At 39.0% G+C, this 20,827-nt stretch overlaps 1 protein-coding gene across 4 annotated transcripts in view; it reads right to left on the bottom strand.

The window, feature by feature from the left end:
- Nucleotides 1-20,827, bottom strand: part of STXBP5 (syntaxin binding protein 5) — a 206,388-nt gene that overhangs the window by 143,174 nt on the left and 42,387 nt on the right. For all 4 annotated transcript variants that reach the window (XM_032804054.2, XM_032804056.2, XM_032804057.2 and 1 more), the window contains exons 3-4: nucleotides 10,212-10,293; nucleotides 8,790-8,890 (exon numbers count right to left, since the gene is read on the bottom strand). In XM_032804054.2, coding sequence (XP_032659945.1) covers nucleotides 8,790-8,890; nucleotides 10,212-10,293 — 183 coding nt within the window. The remainder of the gene's footprint in view (nucleotides 1-8,789; nucleotides 8,891-10,211; nucleotides 10,294-20,827) is intronic.

Raw genomic sequence — 20,827 nt, 5'->3', positions numbered from 1 at the left:
TTGTCAATTTACATGTGAAATGCCTTTGATCTTTCAAAAACAAAACAATAATAAAGTTGCCTTTTAGATATTCACGTGTACTGTAATCTGAATGATGTCAGTAAAATACTGGTTCAAGTTTACAGTTGAAAATATACTAACAAATTATTTTGTATTGGGTCAATTTTTTAATCCTACATCGCCAAACTAACCAAGCAAAATTTTTCATTTGCCATAATTTCTGTTCATTTTCAGCAGAGCATTTGCATATGTAAAATGAAAAAGGGATTAAGTACTTAAAGTTAAGGAGCTAAGCATTAATTACTGGATAGGAGTAATGGGATTATCCCAAATTCATTGCAATAAAAACTTTACACCCGACATGACACAGTAAAAAGGTTTTTATATAGTGACACAGCAAAAACATGATTTAACATGCAAATTAACCTTCAAAAACAGTTAGTCTAAGCAGCTGCTTTTAATGTAGAAGTCTGGCTTCCCCAGCACTAACTAGTAAAACTGTACTTAGTGTCTTTGTGCACAAGGTACAAATATTTTAAACATATTTACTACATACATAAAGACTTTAAAATGCCTGTGCACATACACGCATATTATATACACATACACCTGTACATATACATATGTAGAAAGTATTGTATATTTAAATTCCAAATCATCATTATTTGGGATACTTATGAGTAATAAAAGTGGTAAAGTATCATGCAGGAATCCTTTGCTGCAACAGGAAAAGAGACTGAAGCCTCAAAAGTCTCCATCAATCTTTTATTTAGAATATGAGGCAGCTATAGTCCTCATAAAAAGGTAAATTCATCTCAATGAAAACCAATTCATTCAATAGCCAGGACAAAATCTGGAATCTAAACTTAAGTATAACAAGGGTTCTTCAGAGTTAACTAAAGGGCAGAGATTTTGACAGGGTTTTTGTTTGTTTTTTAAATAAAGACAGTGTTTGAAGATATTGGCTCAGTTCAACCTATAGTTACATTAGTTTATTTCTAAGCCTTCTTGCCAGTTAGTGTGTTGCTATAAAGTTCTATCAAATTATCCAGCTAAACAATTCTATTCTTGAGACATCAAGAATTCTGCATGGTCTGAAATACCATGTTTGCAGCAGAAGAATTTTTATAAAATAAATGGGTAAGTCTTCCTTTTATGGAGTACAAGGGAATATCTGCCTTGGAAACAGAATTTTTGAGACTTGAGATGTGTGCATAGCCTCTAGGCTAGGTTTTGGAACCAGTGCAATAGACAACTATCTTGACTGACATTCTAATGAAGCAGCCATGTATGATCAAAGTTGAGAGAAAACTGAGGAAGTGGAGATTGGACACAAAATGGACTATAAAAGGTGACATTGTTTTCTACACTTTGCCTAAAAACGAAACTAAGATGGGAAAATTCACCACATTCAATTTGACTCAGCTTAAACTTCAAAAAGTTGGACTATATTTGGAAATTGTAGATTCATGTTTATACACATACTTCTTATGCTTCAGTGAATTTACCGTGGACTCTTTGCAGTATTTTATAGGAAACCTGATTCAAGAGCATTAAGGGAATTTTTATTTCTTGGCACTAGTTGAGATCCTTGGGATATCTAGCACCTTAAATGATAGAAGTATAATATGTTAAGAAAACTAAATGCCAGCAAATAAACTTCTTATATTATCAGATTTGCTACGAAAGGTATTAATCTACAGACCCTTCAGTGAGAAGCTCAGAATCTTTGACAATCTGGCCACTTTGATTAACCTATCTGAAAATGAATGTAGGTGTGTCATGGTATAAAACCCCACTCTGAACCTTAGAGTCCAAAAGATGGGGTACCAGCATGAATTCCCCTAAGCTTAATTATCAGCTTAGATCTTGTAGTGCTGCCATCAACCAGGACTTGGAGTGCCTGGTACACTCTGGTCCCCTCAAAACCTTCCCTGGGGACCCTCAAGACCCAAACCCCTTGAGTCTCATAACAAAGGAAAATAAACCATTCCCCTCCCTCCTTTCTTCCTTCCTAGATCCTCCCCTCCCTGGGTAACACTAGGAGATCAGTGGTGATTCAAACTCCCTTGAATCTTAACAGAGAGGAAAAGTCTCCCTTTCCCCTCTCCCCTTTACCCCTGCACCCAGAGGCAATACAGATTCACGCTCACATGGAATCTAACAAGAGGAAATTTACCTTTCCACCCTTCTACCACCAAATTCCCCTGTGAAGTAACTACTCAGTTCCCTTTGAGACTTAAAAGGGGGAAAAAATCAATCGGTTTTAAAAAAGAAAAGCTTTTAATAAAAGAAATAAAAAGTAAAAATATCTTTGGTAAATAAAGATGGAATAGTACAGGGTCTTTCAGCTTATAGACACTAAAAGATGAGAATCCCCGCCTACATACAATTGCACAGAGATACAATTCTTCTAAGCCAAACACACATTTGCATAAAGAAAAACAATCAAAAAAGACTAAACGCTTTATACTGGTAGCTTACTAAATTTGAACAGACGAGACTTTTTTTAGAAAGATGGGAGGAATCTGCTTACATGTCCGGCCCTCTCAGAAAACCCAGAGAGAACAACAGACAAAGAAAACACACAAAAACAAAAGACTTCCCCTCCACCCGCGATTTTTAAAGTAATCTTGCCTCCTGATTGATCCTCGGTCAGGTGTTTCAGGTACTGTGTGTTAATCCCTTGCAGGTAAAGAAGAGACATTAACCTTTAACTATCTGTTTATGATAAGGTGATTAACTTTAACAGACAGAATTTTCAAACTTGGATGCCAAAATCTGTATTTACCTTTCAAGACTCTCGCAATCTTTAGCAGGAGATGATAATACAAACACCACCACGAAAAACTTCTTACCTAAAATAAAAGAACTTCAGTATGACTGAAGTTTTACTGTAATAATCACTACATTAAATCCAGGAGATGTAAGATCTCCAATTGCAGAACTGCCTCAGTAACAAAAAAATAAAGTATACGTTTTATAGAGGGGGGAGGGATTTTGCGGGGGGGGGAGATTCAAACCCAGACAAAACTGTACATTCCGTCGTCCAAACAGGAAAGAACGTAAAATTAAGTATTAGTAAGCAAGGTTAATAAGCAAGAGAATCAAATTGTCTCATCTCCTGCCAATATAGCACTGGTGAACGCAAATGAAACTTGCGCTGTTCAGATGCGGGGGCGCGGGGGTACATGAAATGGCAAACATAAGTTAGATCCAGAATACTCAAAGAGTTACATAGAGGAGGTATCTGAGCCTCTAGCTATTATCTTGAAAGTCATGGGAGACGGAGAGATCCAGAAGACTGGAAAAGGCAAATATAGTGCCACCGTCTATAAAAATGGGAAATAAAAACAACCCAGGAAATCTAACCAGACCAGTTAGTTTTAACTCTGTCCAGGGAAAGATAATGGAGCAAGTAATTAAAGAAAAATCATTCTGCAAACACTTGGAAGTGGTAAGGTGATAGGGAATAGCCAGCATGGATTTGTAAGAACAAATTTGTCAAACAATCTAATCGCTTCTTGATAGGATGAATCTGTCTCTTATGAAGGAAAGGGTGGATTGGTATAGGTCTTAAGACCTTGAGTAAGGCGATATTCGATATGGTCTAAATGAACCTTATCGATAAACTAGGCAAATACAATTTAGATGGGGGCTACTATAACGTGGTGCGCATATACGCTGGATAACCATACTCAAGAGTAGTTATTAATGGCTCCCAATCCTGCTGGAAAGGTATACAAGTGGGTTGCACAGGGGTCTGTTTTTTGGGACCGACTCTGTTCAATATCTTCATCACAACTTAGATGTTGGGCATAAGAAGTACGCTTATTTAAGTTTGCGGACGATACCCAAACTGGGGAGGGATTGCAACTGCTTTGGAGGATAAGGTCAAAATTCAAAAATGACTGGACCAAATTGGAGAAATGGTCTGAGGTAAACCGGAATAAGTTCACATAAGACAAATGCAAAGTGCTCCAACTTAGGAAGGAATAATCCAGTTTCACACATACAGAATGGGAAGAGACTGTCTAGGAAGGAGTATTGGCAGAAAGAGATCTAGGGGTCCATAGTGACCCACAAGCTAAATATGAAAGTCAACAGTGGAACTCTTGCAAAAAAAGCAACACATGATTTCCTGGATGCATTAACAGGTGTGTTGTAAAACAAGAACTAGAAGTCATTCCTTCTCCGCTCTACTCTGCGCTGGTTTAGGCTCAACTGGGTATTGTGTCCAGTTCTGCACCGGCATTTAAAAGAAAGATGTGAAAAATTGGAGAGGTCCAAAGAGAAGAGCACCAAGAATGATTAAAGGTCTTGAGAACATGACCTACGAAGGAGGCCGAAAGAACTGGGTTTATTTAGTTTTGGAAAGAAAAGACGAGAGGGGACATGATAGCAGTTTTAGGTATCGTAAAAGGGTGTTCATCAGGAGGAGGGAAAAAACTTGTTCACCTTAGCCTCTAATGATAGAACAAGAAGCAATGGGCTTAAACTGCAGCAAGGGAGATTTAGATTGGACATTAGGAAAAAGTTCCTAACTGTCAGGGTAGTTAAACAATGGAGTAAATTGCCTAGGGAGGTTGTGGAATCTCCATCTCTGGAGATATTTAAGAGTAGGTTAGATAAATGTCTATCAGGGATGGTCCTAGACAGTATTTGGTCCTGCCATGAGGGTAGGGGACTGGACTTGATGACCTCTCGAGGTCCCTTCCAGTCCTAGAGTCTATGAATCTATGAATCAACTTAAGCGGTAGTGTAGACCTGCACATAGCCATTAAGTTTTCCATCTCCTCTCTAACTCCAGTACTAGCATACTCATCTGACAAATGGACAAACTACTACAGAGGATGAGTAGATTGCTCAAGACTGCACAGTCAATTAGTGGAAGAGATGGGATTCAAACTCAGGAATCCTGATTTTCAGTTTTCTAGCAACACTGCTTCCTCTCAAATATGGGAAAGGGGCAGGAAGGAAAGAACAGATTAAGCCCTTCACCACTGCAGGCAGATTGACATTCACAATGCACACTACTAGAAATGGCTGTAAAAGTTCCAACGCCAAGTTAATTTTCTTTGGGATTCTCCTGTATTTTCAACCAAGAGGCTAGCCAAAACTTCAGGATCTTGCTGGTTGTTCCAATTAAGAGGAGAAAGTAATGATGAAATAGGTACCTTTAATGCAATCTTATTTACAAATATACAAAGTTCTGCTCCCCCTAAATCTAGAAGGAATCAAAACAATAGGATATTATTTCTTTGCTTACAACCCCAAACATTTTTTAGGTTTCACCAGACGCAAAAGCACCCTCTCTATGTTTCTCACATACTACCTGTCCAGCCAGATTCCAACTTCCTTCTCTGTCTGTTTCTGTGTACTACTCTGTCTGAAAGAAAATCAACAATGAGCCCTTGAAGTGTGTCTATTATTTTGGTGGAATTTACTGGCTGATATAGACCATGCCCTTTTTGTTCTAATGGGGAACTCATCACTCTGAATTTTCCATCCCCAACTTCCACTGCAATATTCTCAGTTGCAGGGGTCAGCCATGCTGAAATCATGTCCAACCTTGAATAGTCCTTAGAGATAACTTTGGGCTTGGTCCTGGGGCCCAACTGTATCCTATACAGAACTTCATTTATTGTGTCAGTACTGCAGAGGGTTCCTCCAAAAGGTTTATATAGCTTTGGACTCCTCCCTTTCTTGCTTCCAGGATTTTTAAACCAGACCAGGTCCCCTCTTTAAAAAGTTTTCCTATATGACCTTTTCATCTTACCAGAAGCTATACTTAAATTCTCTTTAGCAAAGGTGTGAGCTTTTCCAGTTTTGAATTGTAGGGTTTCTACATAGTCCAAATTCCTTTATTCCTCTCCAGGATCTCCATACAAGAGGCTGCTGCTGTCCTTAGTGCAAGCCCAGACATGAGGAATGCTGGATATATGTGGTACTCTCACTGACTGCTGTACTATGAACCAGTGGTTCTCAACAAGGAGTATGTGTACCCCTGAGGGTACACAGAGGTCTTCTGGGGGTACATCAACTCATGTAAAACTAGGCAAATATTTAGAACAGACTACAGAAAAAGAACTAGCCAAGGCAGTATGTACTAAAATTTCATACAGACAATGACTTGTTTATACTGCTATATATATTATACATTTACATGTAAGTACAGTATTTATATTCCAATTGACTTGTTTTATAATTGGATGGTAAAAATTAGAAAGTAAGCAATTTTTCAGTAATAGTGTGCTGTGCCACTATTTTTTTTTTGTATTTTTAGGTCTGATTTGGTAAGCAAGTAATTTTTAAGTGAGATGAAACCTGGGGCTACACAAGACAAATTAGACTTCTGAAAGGGATACAGTAGTCTCGAAAGGTTGAGACCCACTGCTATAAACCATCAAAAGGAATGAGATATTCTGTTACCAGTCCATGTGGTGCTGTTCTATAAAAATGCAGTGAGCTGAACCCCACCATCCCATTAGACTATGGACGTGCTGGGGTACTGCATGTTTTGTGAATCCCTGCTGAAACACTTTCGATTCTAAGTTTCACAGAGATCAAAAGGAGAAACTCAGCTGGGACCCCAACTGGATGACAAATACATTCACTAGGATGCCTACCACTGTCACAGTGCCTTGATTTCTTACTGGGTAAACTTCAGCTCATTTTGTGAAGTAGTCAATAGCTACCACAAAATATTGTATTACTAGCCTGTCTCATGCAAAGGCCCAAGCATATAAATAGCAATGTACTCCACTGGTGCCCCCACAAAATATTGTTTCAGAAAGGCTCTCCCAGTTTTAGGAGAACCCTTCTTTGAAATGTGAGCATCAATTTTCCTGCACCAGTTTTTTACATCCTGCCTGCATTTTACCCAATAGAAAACCTCTCAGCTTGGCTAAGATTTTTGCAACCCCAAAGTGTTCAACAGATTTCTAATAGCCACCTCAGAACTTCCTCATCACCTGCTGCTTTCCCCCCCCGCCCATCTTCTATACAATATTTCATCTTTTAACTTCAGGTTTTCCCACTGTGACCAGAAAGCATGTATTTTGATATTGTGAAGGGATACTGCATTCCAGAAAGGCTGTGTTTGCCAAAGGATTTTCCCACCACATACTATTCTTATATCAAGATACTCTGTTTGGAAAGCTTTAAGGTGCTCTGGAGTCTACTTCTATGACACCAGGAACATTTTCACTTCTGCAGACTGTGGGAAGAAGGCAAACACTTTTTCTTTAGCAATGAATTCCTTGCTCTCCTGGCACTGTTTGCAATTAGATCCCCAACAAAGCATCAGCACTATCATGTCTGTGCACGACGTGTGTGCAATTGTGAAATCATAGTACTGCAAGTTTTCCCACCACCTGGGAAGTTGCCTTTCAGGATACCCTGAATCTAAAGAGACATTGCAGGGACCTTACACTTTCTTGCATACAAATAGTGATGAAAATATTTTACAGATTTAACCACTGCCAGGAGTTCCTTTCAGGTACTACAAGAATTTCTCTCAGGAAAAGTCAGACATTTGATGTAATAAGCCATCTTCTCCAGTCTTTTGCGTTCTTGTGTTAATACTGACCCCAAATGAAAGCCTTAGCATCTTAGTCCAATATCAAAAGCATTTTGAAACATGGATAGGCAAAGACAGGAGCAGTCACAAGTCTTTTTCAACTCTGAAAATGCCTCTACGCACTCTGCTGACCACTGAAATAGTTTCCCTTCCTTACCCAACTTATGCAGTAGTTCTATAGCACTGGAAAAACATACCAATAAATCTTCTGCAACAGGAGCAGAGTTCTACAAAACTCTATATATCTATAAATGTCCAGGGAGTCAGCCAATCTGTACAACTTCAATTTTAATTTTTATCAGTCGAAATTCCTTCCACACTAATTGTGTGCTCAAGATAAATTACTCCATTTTGAAACAATTCACATTTGGGGGTTCAATTTCAGACTGGAGACGTTCTGTTTACCATAGACCATTTGTCAATCAACACATGTTCCAGGGTTTTAGTATGCAGCAAGATATAATATACATATATAATATACATATAGCAAACAAGCTGAAAGAGGCATGCCATGTAATACCTTCTCCAGTTGTCTGTCAAAAGTGGAGGTGCTTTGCACAAACAAAACAATCACTTCAAGTTGTCACAGGCCTTGTCCTGCTGTGAGAATAGTTTTAAGATCCAATGTGGATCAGTCTTTTAAAGTGACTCCACACAGAATCTGGTGCTGCCATCAAAAAAGCCTTTTTCTTTACTTTTCCCTGATGGAAGGACTCCCCCCCTCCCCCCGCCCGCCCTGCCACCACAGTATAAGGTACAGATTAAAATAAAATAAAAAAAAAAACCACTACACATACAGGGATTGGCAACCTCTGGCACGCGGCCTGCCAGGGTAAGCACCGTGCCCCTCTCTCCACAGCAGCAGCAGGAGTTTGGATGTGCAAGGGGTCTCAGGGCTCAGGCACGGGAGGGGTGAGGGCTCTAGGCAGTGTTTACTAGAAGCAGCAACAGCCCTCTGGGCGCTGCCTCCATCCCCTCCCAAAAACCTGTGGTGCCTCTGGGTCACCCACCCCCCTCCAGCATCCTCGCCCCCTCCACCCCAAGATTTAGTCAGGGGTAAATAGTACAAGTCATGGACAGGTCACAGGACGTAAATTTTTAAGATGGTTTGCTGTTCATCCATCTGTTCTTTAAAACATATTACATACACATACTCCATATACTTTTTAATACATACATATGCAGGTGACTATGACCCAATTCTTACCTTTCTCTGTTAAATTTGAGTGAATGAAGTATAGCAGGTCTCTTCTGACGCAAATTCCATAGGTGTAATGTGTCATCAGCCAAGGCACTCACAAGAGCTCCCTTGAGAAAAAGGACCATTCAGATGTTCATCTACATCTAAAGTTTATACTGTCTTTCACTTGTGTAATATTTACTTTCCACAGACTTGTTTACCAATATCAATGTGAAGAAATTTTATAGCAAGACCATGATTCAAACTGAAAAGTGCTATAGCAAATTTATGCTACTACTTAAAGGAACAGCTTCAACTTTAAAAAATTTACTTTTGGGGTAAATGTAATAAGAACATTAATAAAACAGAAATGAGTACCAGTTTTATTTATTGAGAAGGTACATATTCTAAGCTACTGGATCACATTAAATACAATACGTAATCTGTATTTCACCACAGAAAAAATGCCGAATTCTGAAACAAGTCACATATTGCTTTGTGAAGGTTTTGGGGATATTCCTGATGGAGTATTCAAAAAAATATTTACCATTTCTTTTTAGAGAACTAGTTTTTTGATATCCGTTATAACGGTTAGTGATTTTACATCAATGTATTAAAAAAACAGTAGTTTGTTCCATAAAATCCCAGAACTACTGTATCACGTTTTATGAATATTCTTTAATTTACAAATTTTGTTAGTTTCAAGTGTTTTTTTTAAACTAACAATTCAGTCTGAAAATACTCACACTTACTAACTCTTACAAATTACACCTCAGAGTTCATTAGTTAAGAGAGACTACAGGAAGACAAATTTTTATTTTTCTACCTTGTTCACTTCTCACATATGACAGCATTTTTGTTAGTTTCCTTTGTTTGAATTAAGCAACAGAAGAGAACAAATATAATTAAAACTCAGAAGTGTGAAGCCACAAAAATTGGCCAGGTGTTTCTGGAGCAGGTATAGATAGGTCATTTAAAAGAGATTAATTTATCTTTCCTTTTAATGGTGTCCCTTTAAGTTCCACATGTGTAAAATGTAAAATTCACAATGTTTTTAATAAAGGTCAGACTAAATAGCTTCGGCAATGTTTAGAAAGAGACGGTGAGTGAGGTACTCTCTTTTACTGGACCAACTTCTGTTGGTAAAAGAGACAAGCTTTTGAGCTTATCCATTTTGCAACGTTTGATCACAGTTTTTCTTAGAAAAACTAACAACACGATTATCTTTACTGTGATAAAGTACCCCTAAAAGAAAATTACTTTAGTAATATTTTCCTTGGAAGAGAGCAAGAAAAAAGTTAACATTCATTGTCCTTATATTATTACTACTCATTAAATATATGAAACAGTAATTCATATTCTTATTTGTATTGAATGCTTTAAAACACAGCCTTAAATATATGATAAAAATTCTTTTTAATTACAGTAAAAATTAAACTCTTTACTAACCTCATTAATCAGGAACTGGAGCTGGATTACTGCAGTTTCAGCATCATGTTGGCAGTAGCATTCAACTCCTGGCCGACCAAAACTGACAATGCTATTAAGGAATAACTGTTGTATGCAACAAAAAATTAGTAAAATGAATATTATAAAAGACGATGTTTGTGAACAGGTCCTAAATAGCTTTGAAATTTGGTGCTTGTATTATTATCAATTTAGTTAATTATAAAACATGCTTCTGTAATAACCAGAAAGGTTATAAATCACAAAGCCATTTCAAAACGCAGATGACACTTTATTCCTGTTGTTCTTATTTAGAATATAGGTTCAGACCCATCTTAATGATGTTCAAAAACTTTTACTTAAAACTTTTCACAAATTTGGCTGGAGGAAGTCTCAAAGTGGCAAGGGAATGGCAGAGATGTATTGTAATTCCAAAGGACAATGATGTATTATGGCAGTTGTGAAATCACTGTGACCCTCCTTATGCTCAGAGGAGGATTGAAAGGCTTCTGTATTGGTGGGATTGAGGTAAACCCAGGACTAAACCACAGAAGATGAAACCTAGACTTACTTTTCAATGAGTCCTTTATTCTTTCCTTAAAAAATAAGAATTCCTCCTCTTTGGTGCCTTGCAGAACTGTAGGGAAAACATTACTTGCTAGTTAATGTGAGACAGTGGAAAGGGAGTTAATTTTGATCTTTAGCCCTTTCCACTATCTCACATTGAGTTACAGAGCAGTGAGGAAACAGAAAAAGCTGCTGGAGCACCTCCAAATTGGCAGGCTAATCAAACCAGTCAGTGAAGAAATGCAGGGCCATGTTTAAATTAGTATTTAAAACATTGAGAGCTCTCTTTGAAAGAAATTCTAGCCTTCTTATGCTCTCCAGTAACGGTCTAATTCTCCTACTCCAGTTTAGGGTTAGAGAAACAATCAAAGGGGCCCTTCAGTGGACGGAACTTAGGCCAAAATATTATAAACACTATCATATGCAAAATATCGGTGGAACACCATCTTGAATGCTGTTTTCGGGTCCTGTCACTTCATCTCAGAGAGATACAGCAAAAAGAAAAGAGCCAAAGATGGGCAACTATAATGACTAGATGAATGGAAAGAATTCTATGCAAGGGCAGATCAAAATATTGGGTCTGTTTAGGTTAGAGAGGAGGTGAATAAGAGGGAATGCTGTAGAGGTATATAAAAGAAAGAATGGCACGGAGAAGGAAAACAGGATAATTCTATTTAATACAAAAACAAGAGGACATTAAATTAAATTGAAAGGGAACTAAATTAAGACTGCAAAAAGAATTTTAACAATATATAATTAACCTGTGGAACCTCCCACCACAGAAAATTGAGGAAAAGATGCAAGAAAAGATCACTTACATGGACAGCATCAGTTACATGGAAGGTTTAGACAAGTTAAGAAATCTGGCATAAGCCAACTACTAACTGCTTGAGGGCAGAAAGAAGTCTTCCCTGTGGACAAAATTATTCAATATTTGTCCACTAATGGTTTTGTGCACCACTTTCTAAAGCATCTGATACTGACTACTGGCAGAGACAGGAGTCTACAGTACACAGACAGCTGATCTGGGCCAGTACAGCAATTCCTATCGTTTTAAACCTTTAGGAGGTCCAAATAACACTGTTTGAATGTTCAGTCAAAATTACTTCCTAATTTGATTCAGCTATGGTGCAGAAAACTTGCATCACAATAGGATAGCCACAATTAGTTCCTTTCTTATTCTTTTCTAACTTAAATTGACATCTAACAGGTTTCATAGAGCACCCATGACTAATACTGAAGTGTCACTCAGCACCTTTAGTCAGTTTACCACCACAATCTCATGAAATGTCAACTTTTTGAAGGAACAGCCAAGAGAAAAGCACTAGTTATTTCACAAAGAAACATATGGACTGTTAATTGATAAGAGATTGTAAAAAATGGGAGTTCTTAATCTCACTACATGTTATAAATGTCATTTATAAACAAGATTGTCTTTTCCCTTCTCACAGCAAAAATAATCTTATTCTTTCCAGTGTGAATGGTCTGACGACAATTAAACTGATAGGATAATTTTTTCTGCTGCCAAAAGACAAAAAAGGAGGATTTAGCATTCATGAAAGTTATCAGAGAAGCTTTTATTCATCTTTAACAGGTTCTGCAGGAACAAGAGTACATCCACACATCCACTACTAAAAGAAGGTTGTATTAAAAAAAAAAAAGTTTGTCACTTACATAGAACTATACGTCTCAAAATCACTCTATAAACGCTGAATATTTATCACATGTACTATAGGAATAGCAGTAATTATGCCTATATTAACACTGCCAACTCATTACCTTATAAAAATTCTTCCAAATATTTTTTGAAAAGCTGCAGGACTGGCACCAGAAAGGCCCAGTGACAATCCAGTCATACCTGGCCAGGTTATAAAAAGTCAAAAGAAAAATCACTGTTTATTTTGTGTTTTGCTCATTACAGCTTCTTCCTGGTTTGCTGTCAAAAGTATCAAAACTCCATCAGTACTGGTCATGCACAGCTCCAGTCTCATGCTTCAGCAACTCAGAGCACTAAGCCTCTGGAGAAAACAAAGGCAAATCATGATGCTTTTCCCCATCAAAATACCCTGTTTCCAAGGATGTGGTGCACAGAGCTTGTAACTAGAAAATTGAAGTCTAGATACACTTCTACTGATCAGTGTTGATTCTGTGTAGTTGAAACCTTTATTAATTGAGGTCTAATGCCCCACTAAAAAGTCACATGGCTGAGAACCTGCCTCAAATGTAGTACATTCTGCACACTGTTTCAGTGTGTTAAATGTGCTCCACTAACGCCTAGTTCATATAGGATAATAGTCTTCTGCTGCTAGCTAATGTAGTTAGTACTTTAATCTCAGCAGTAGAGGTCTGTATTAAAGTGCTGAAGGTCCAACATACCTTGATGATATTTATGATGTGAGGGTGGACTGTGAAGATCATTACAGTTGCAAATAATAGAATTTGCTTTTTTTTTTTTAAATCTACATACTTACACACAAAAAACTACATTAAAAAGATTAAGACTGCAAAGTCAAGAAATCAGAAGTTGGGAAATACCAAAATTAAGATTGTCTGTACAACTTTAGTGTGTATGCGCAATGGAGCAGAATTGATACAGTCTTTACATGGTCAGATAGCATTTTATCCAGAGGACCATTGCCTTATTCAGTACATAAAACGAATGGTGGCGAGGCACTCTTACTTTCTGGAGATGCTATATCGTAGAAACAGAATTAAATGAGAAACTTCAAATAGAAATTGATTTCGCACATCCAAAAGCATAAAGAAAAAACCCACAACCATGTACATATAATTGCATTCAGAGCTATTTCTGAATATCTACTGCTGAGAAAATGGAGTTGTATAAAGTATGATATACTGAAAAAAAGTCTGGTAAAAGTTACTAGCTGAGTTACTGGTTCATATTCAAATGTCATTAGTGGTAACCTATTAAGCAGCACCATCACAGTAACATAACAATTAAAATGATCAAGCTTTGTATGCTATGATTTCCTGAGTTCACACTAACAACAACAAAAATATTTGCAACAAAAGGTTTTCGCAAATAGCACTAAACCACCAGAATGAATATATCAGACAAATGACAGATTCTCGATCTCCACACCAAGTATTTCAATTGTTTTAGTTTAGAATTTGCAATAGTACGTTTCAAAAGTTTCTCTCACACCACCAATTTCAAGTTTAAATTAATGTAATTCACAACTTCACTTATAAAAAAAGAAGATTTTAAGGGTTTTCTTCCACCCCAGAAGAAAGAGAAACACGCTTACAGAAAAATAATGAGGAAAAAAAGCAATGAAGAATACAAATGCTCTGTGTAAAGTAGCCCAGAAAGCAAGCTTGCACTTGTGAGGTACTCTCTTCTCTTCATGTGTCATCATATAATGCCTGCATCTGTAACTTTCATGCTATGCATCAGAAGAAGTGAGGTTTTTTACCCATGAAAGCTTATGCCCAAATAAATCTGTTAGTCTTTAAGGTGCCACTGGACTCCTTGTTGTTTTTGTGGATACAGACTAACACAGCTACCCCCTGATACTTGACACCATGCAAGGCACTAAATTTAGCCGCAGGGAGTGGAAATCCATCAATCTCAAGAAAAAACTCGCACAGATAACATCTCGCTCTCCAAGTGCAAACAGATGGACATCATACCAAATCGACTGAAGGTAAAAATCCATTGCAATCAACATACTACACTGACTATGGTGAGAGACTGTGCCATATACTCTCAAAGAAACTGAGGAACCACCTGATCAGCATCCTGTATAGCAGACAGGAGAAGATCAAGAATGAGCTCTCAAAACTGGAGACTCACAAAAGCAGAAGAGGACTCAAACCACAACCAGGAATAACATGAACAACAAAAAAAAAACATACAACAATAAAGTGCATACATTCCCAACTGAATGCAACACAACATAAAATCCAAAGAATAAAGAAAAAGTAAAAGAAAAAAAACTCAAAGAATAGAATAAAAAAAAAAAACCAAAAGGACTTAAAAAAATGAGATAAGCCATATACAATGCACACACTTCTACAGAAAGATTTATTGAACCTATACCAGGGAGCTACAACTTACCTACACTCACTAACAATATTGTAACTATCCAATCTACAGTCTCCACAGAAGAGCCTGTCAAATTTCTGCCCACATCCCCACAGACAGAAACAGTTGGGTGATCTGGAACTTAGTTTTGTCGTCTCTGACCAACGAATATTTCACACACTCGACATCTGACAGTGCACTGACCCAAAGGTACCCTCCCCAATAAACAAGAAAAAGAGTCTGCAGGACTCCTCTGATGGTCGAAATGACAGACTAGACTTCTACATAGTGCTTCTGCAGACATGCACAGGCTCAAATTGTGACAAACAGCATCACTTGCCCATAACCGAGCCACAGAACACATGCCCTCACAGCCCAAACAATTCGGCATAAAGCATCCAAAGTAGTCATAATGAACAGCGTAGAACAGAGGCGCCCGAAACTACAGGGAACACAAACAGCAAAAGAAACTACCACACTGCAACAAACCTGGCCTACACACAGAATCAAATTAATGACTAACTCCCACTCCGACAGTTATTATCTCAAACAATATAAATGAACTGGATCCCATCATTCAGCACTGGCAACTACATCCGGAACGCTATTTGACTCTCTCTCAGACTAGTGCACAGCATCCTAGCATTACAAAAACATCCCAGAAGTCCTAAAGGGACCTAACAATGAATGTGGCTTCCTGAAAAACATCTGAGCAGATGTACATCAGCGCCCCCTCTACACAATCATCCAATCAGTAGGACTAACAAGTGTAGCACAGTAACATGAAGGCCCACCCAACACACGCTGTTGTGACATATCCTTACCCCACATTTAAATTGGGACAACTTCAGCTAAGTCAGTGTCACGATGGGTACCCACCACCCAGCGCCAAGTACCATCCCATTTTTATATGTACTTAGGAAACGTCCTGCAGTCACCACGCCCCGTCCCTCCTTCGCTAACTTGCAGAATATCAGCATATGGACTCACGAAACAGGAGCCTTGAAGACACCGATCAATAACTCCATTATAACCTCTCCTGACATCACATAAAGACGCCTTAGGGACCTACAGAAATAATAATGTCCATACACACTCTATACAAAAGCTACGCTAACACCATAATCCACTTCATCTAACCATATGACGATCATTGGTCCTACAGAAACCAAGATACCAATGAATCTGCAGTCCTCAAACAGACAAACCTACAAATCTTATCAAGCATTCTTAAAACACAAACATACTGAAAAGACGCAACACGACAGAGCGAGACTAGCAATCACCTACAACAGAAGTCAACAAGGAAAAACAGACCCTCACTGGCCATACAGTCAGACAACCCAAACCTCATCAAGCATCATCAATGATCTATACTATCGGAAACCTCCTCACTCCAAGTCTTGGAGGTTCAGCATCCTTCGTTTCAGATAACCCAACCTGAAAGCAAATACACCAGAACACACACCACAACACAAAAACAGCCAGGAAAAAATACCTGTAGCAACCATTGCCTATATCAAGCTCCTCTCGACACATTATAGAGGACTAATAATCAACCAACACACAAGGCCATTCCTGCATGTCTACTAATTTATATTATTCCATCATGCAACATGCCTGTCCACTATATTTGGCCAAAACTAAGTCCCACGTAAAATAATAACGGACCAAAGCGACATCAGGAATGGTAATACAAAAGCCATAGACACTTCACTCCTGGAATTCCAACAGATTAAAAAGTAACTAATTCCTTGAACAAAAAAACTTAGAAACACTCAAGAGAACAGCAGATAAAATTATAAGAATTTAACAGCTTAATGGTTGACTAGGGACTGAATGCTGGCTCATACAAAAGTCAGCTTTGCCTCTCCGAATGAAACATCTATTAGAAGGACTAAATCAACTGATAGATTGCGTTTCAAACTGTTTCCCTGTCGAGCACCCTCCTCATTTTTATTTATAGCATCTGAACTGTTCATTCTAGCATCGAATAGGTTTTTACCCAAAGCTTATGCCAAGTATAAAATTTTAGCTTAAGGACCACCCGGACTCTATCTGTTTTTTGTGCACCGATAGTATTTGCAAAAGCACCTTGACTGCTCAAAAATAATCACTTTAAAAGCACAAAACAAACTCAAATGCAATAGGAAAAAAAATAGAAAATAGCAATTAATTCATTACATAACAATGTACCGTAAAGTCATTCGGAAACGCAGAATTGAATCGCAGTTCTGCAACAGCCTGCTTGTACTGAAAATGATACATAAAGAAGATACAATATAATTTTGGTGTATGTCACTCTAGAATAGTCATGGGTTGAAGGAACTAGAATATCTAGTCCATCCGCTCAGCGAAACAACCCAGACAGATTCCCAATCCCTAAAGGCCCCTCAAGATAATCACAACATGATTTGCAAGGCCACCAACCCTGATACTCCCACCTCGCGGATCGCCCGCAAATCATCACATATATAGACATAAATCGTTAGCCTTCTTGGCAAAAAGGCACCTGTTAATCATACCAGCTTTCGCAATGGTAACCCCAGGTCTTTTGCTGAACTCTCGTGCGCTATCAATCAACCTTAGGTCTGTACAGAGAAGATCTCCATCTAAGTGCAGTGACTCTGTCATGTTTGTGAACCTCATCATATTTTTGGCCAAATCCAATTTGTTTTCTTCTATCCACTAAAAACCTCCCAGTGTAATGTCACTGGCAAACTGCGAGGGGCAACCCACAGCATTTAAAACGACAGTAGAAGATATGAACACAACACCAGACAAGTCCTGGCATCTGCTCAGATATCGGTCTGCCAACTAGACATGACATTGGACCACCATGGACCCGATGAGCACCACTTTCTATACTTAGTGTCACTCATACAGACAGAACTATTTAACTGCCGCAGAAGTCTGTGGGAGACAAAATAATTCTATGGTCAAGAGAAACACGTCACTGATTCCTCATCAGACCAGTATCTCTACATCCTTAAGTAGATGCCGCAATATGAATGGGTTACAACACAATGCATTAGGTATCACTTGTGGTGCTAAGATCAGAGAGTGTAAAACGGTTAGCATGTCTTTCCGACAACTCAAATGTGGTCGGGAGGTTGAGGTGAGTGGAAACTAATGAGATTTTCAGGCAGGCATTACGAATGTAAGCGATTGCTGAAATTTTTAAACACCATACTTAAGAAAAACAGAATAAGATGCTAAATTACCATCTGCTCAATACACGCTATAGTACTGACTCGCAATTAGTCATTTGGTTCCTCTACACACTGATGAACATTAACATGACAAGTGATGCAAATGCACAGAAAATGCAGATACTTCAGCACCCCACATGCGAGCTATCATGCACAGGAATAGTAGTTTATTTAACCAAGGGAACAAAAGCAACAGCTAGCTTCTTCCAATCTACCGGTTATCTAATTACTATTTTTACATATATAGTATAAAGAGACTGAATATAGGGTTAACAGCGCCTGCCTTGACAGGATTCAAATCCCGGTGTGGTACCACTTCATAGGCGGTCCTTGGCAAAAACCCTAACGCTCAACACCTGTACTCAAATATAGAGTGACTAACTAGGAGAGTTCACGCTGACCCCGTATAACAAGTCCCAATTGAGACAGGACAATCTACAATAAGTGCTATGAACAACATCTGGAAGAGACTTGATGGAGATGCTATACTAACAGTAACTATAGAAGGGATATATGAAACTAGAGGGCTGGTGGATGGCAAAGAACTGCACAATTATGATAAACAGTAGTATCCGATCAACAAGTTAAGAGGCAGCGCCTTCACAGCTTGAGCTAGACAACATCACATAATCAACTAAAACTGGAAAAAATGGGAGTGCACTGCATCACTAAGCTGAACTTCACTGCACCCCTCCATGAGAGCAAGCAGCGCCCTCCAGAGGCATATAGGAAAACAAGCTACAGCAATCCCGAGCTCCGAGTGACCAGGTCAGAGAATACAATCAATAGATGTAAGAAGCTGACAATATCGCTCATGGACAACCGACACACATAATCAAACCATGATGTATACGGCTTCCAGCCTCTGAATCCTGGAATCTGGCTACACAGATCAAGAGAACAACGTATGACCCACCCTGAAAATAGGTAGATAAGATCAAGCATCATAGAAAGTATAAGTGGAACTACAGAAGGGTAGAGTAAGAAGATCAGCTACTGAAAAAATACAAGAGCGATTTCCATAAGCCCTAAGACTCAATCAAAGGCCCAGAGCTACAGCAAAGATTAACTAAGAGCATGAGGCCAAAAAGTAAATCGCGTTTCCAAAGATACCATCCAGTTAGCTCCAAACTGCAGTGCAACAACAAATAAAGGCAAGCCCAGCAATCAGAACAGAACAGTACTGGACGAACAAGGAAAAAGAAGACATAACACGAACGTGTCAGACTGAGAAACAAGCACAGAACGACAAAAAACATCAATACATTTGTAAAGAATCAGTCACGGCAAAAATACGAGCGGAATACCTGACAGACAATATCCACACCTAGGTAAAGAATAACCATCATGATAACGCTAGCAGCACAGATGAACCAATTGCTAAGCAGGCTCCCACGCAAATGGTAACAAAGAGAGACAGTGCTTGATATAAAAGACCCTCAAGGTAGAACAGAACGTCAACTAACGACAACTAATTCCACAACATGAAACCATCTAGGCAAAAGCCGAATCTACAGGAATGGCCAGTTACATAGCAATTCGAAGTGTGCATTGGTAAAAAACGAGAGCTCAAAAAACCCAGTTACATCTATAGACAGTCGCCAACTCAGTCTAGACAGACCAATCTAACAGTCTGGATTGATACAGAAAGCTATGATTCATACCTGCAAAGACATGTAATTGGCTATACAAAGTAACAGGAAACTAAGAACTTTCCAAGACAGCAATGTAATGGAAGAAACACTGGAAGTAACTCAAGGCATGCAAGGCCATCAAGATCGCATAGTACCAAGTGCTGCACTGTACCCTGTCTGTTTCATAGCTTAAACCCCTCAAGCGATAATCAGAAGGATGGCTAACGGGTACAGTTAGTGGAAATACCACACCACCTCTCTACATGATGACATACAACTGTAACTCAGAATAACAACATTCCGACTCGCGACAACAGTGAGCTACGGTGCGTCATCGGATGGTAAAAAGAAAAAAAAAAAAGACAAGTGTGCCGATGGTATAAAGAGAGGAATAGTCAAGACTGATGGGGTGGAACCCAGCGGTACCTGAGCAGAATAACAGACATTAAATCATCCGGTCCAGTCAATGAAATCCATGATGAGAGGCAAGGGAAACAGCAACATCCAATATCACAAGGAAAGACAGCGAGAGCCAGCTCAGGAAGAAAAGATCCACGATCAACGGATACCCCGCAGTCATCAAATACCTGCGGTAAGTGAGCGGCAAAGAGGACATGAAGCGCGATGAAGACCGACCTACAATGCACGGAGGTTCCACCCAAGTCAACCCCAGAGACGATAACAAGAAAGAAGCGGGCGGCGTGAGCATCAAGCACGTCCAGGAGAACCCGACAAGAGTACATCAGTAAAGGCCCATAGATGAGCTGTCTGAGAGATCTGAGGCAGCTAGCTAAGACATGGAAGGAAGACAAAGCAGAATAGTGCCATGCTAGACAAGACTGCATGGGATGTAACCATCGCAATAGTGAGGTGCTGACATGGAAATCCTATCATGCTGAATGAAGCTGGACTGACCAGACAGCACTGGAGGCACTGAATTCATAGCGGACAGACCAGGACACTGAGCACCCGCACTCCATTGAAGCATGGTCTACCACACAGAGAGGACCAAGGTACAGACTGGTGGCAGGAGGTCAACACATAGTGCAGGTGTAAGATGCAGGTAGAAAGCATACACGAATCGGCCACCCAATCTCGGCATGGTACAGGAACCTGCACAGCGTAAGGGCTTAGACTCCAAACCAGATGGGAGATTCT

The sequence above is a fragment of the Chelonoidis abingdonii genome, chromosome 3 (genome assembly GCF_003597395.2).
Source record: "Chelonoidis abingdonii isolate Lonesome George chromosome 3, CheloAbing_2.0, whole genome shotgun sequence".
Classification (NCBI taxonomy): domain Eukaryota; kingdom Metazoa; phylum Chordata; order Testudines; family Testudinidae; genus Chelonoidis; species Chelonoidis abingdonii.
The sequence above is the reverse complement of the archived record's forward strand: the minus strand, read 5'-3'. Positions and strand labels throughout refer to the sequence as shown.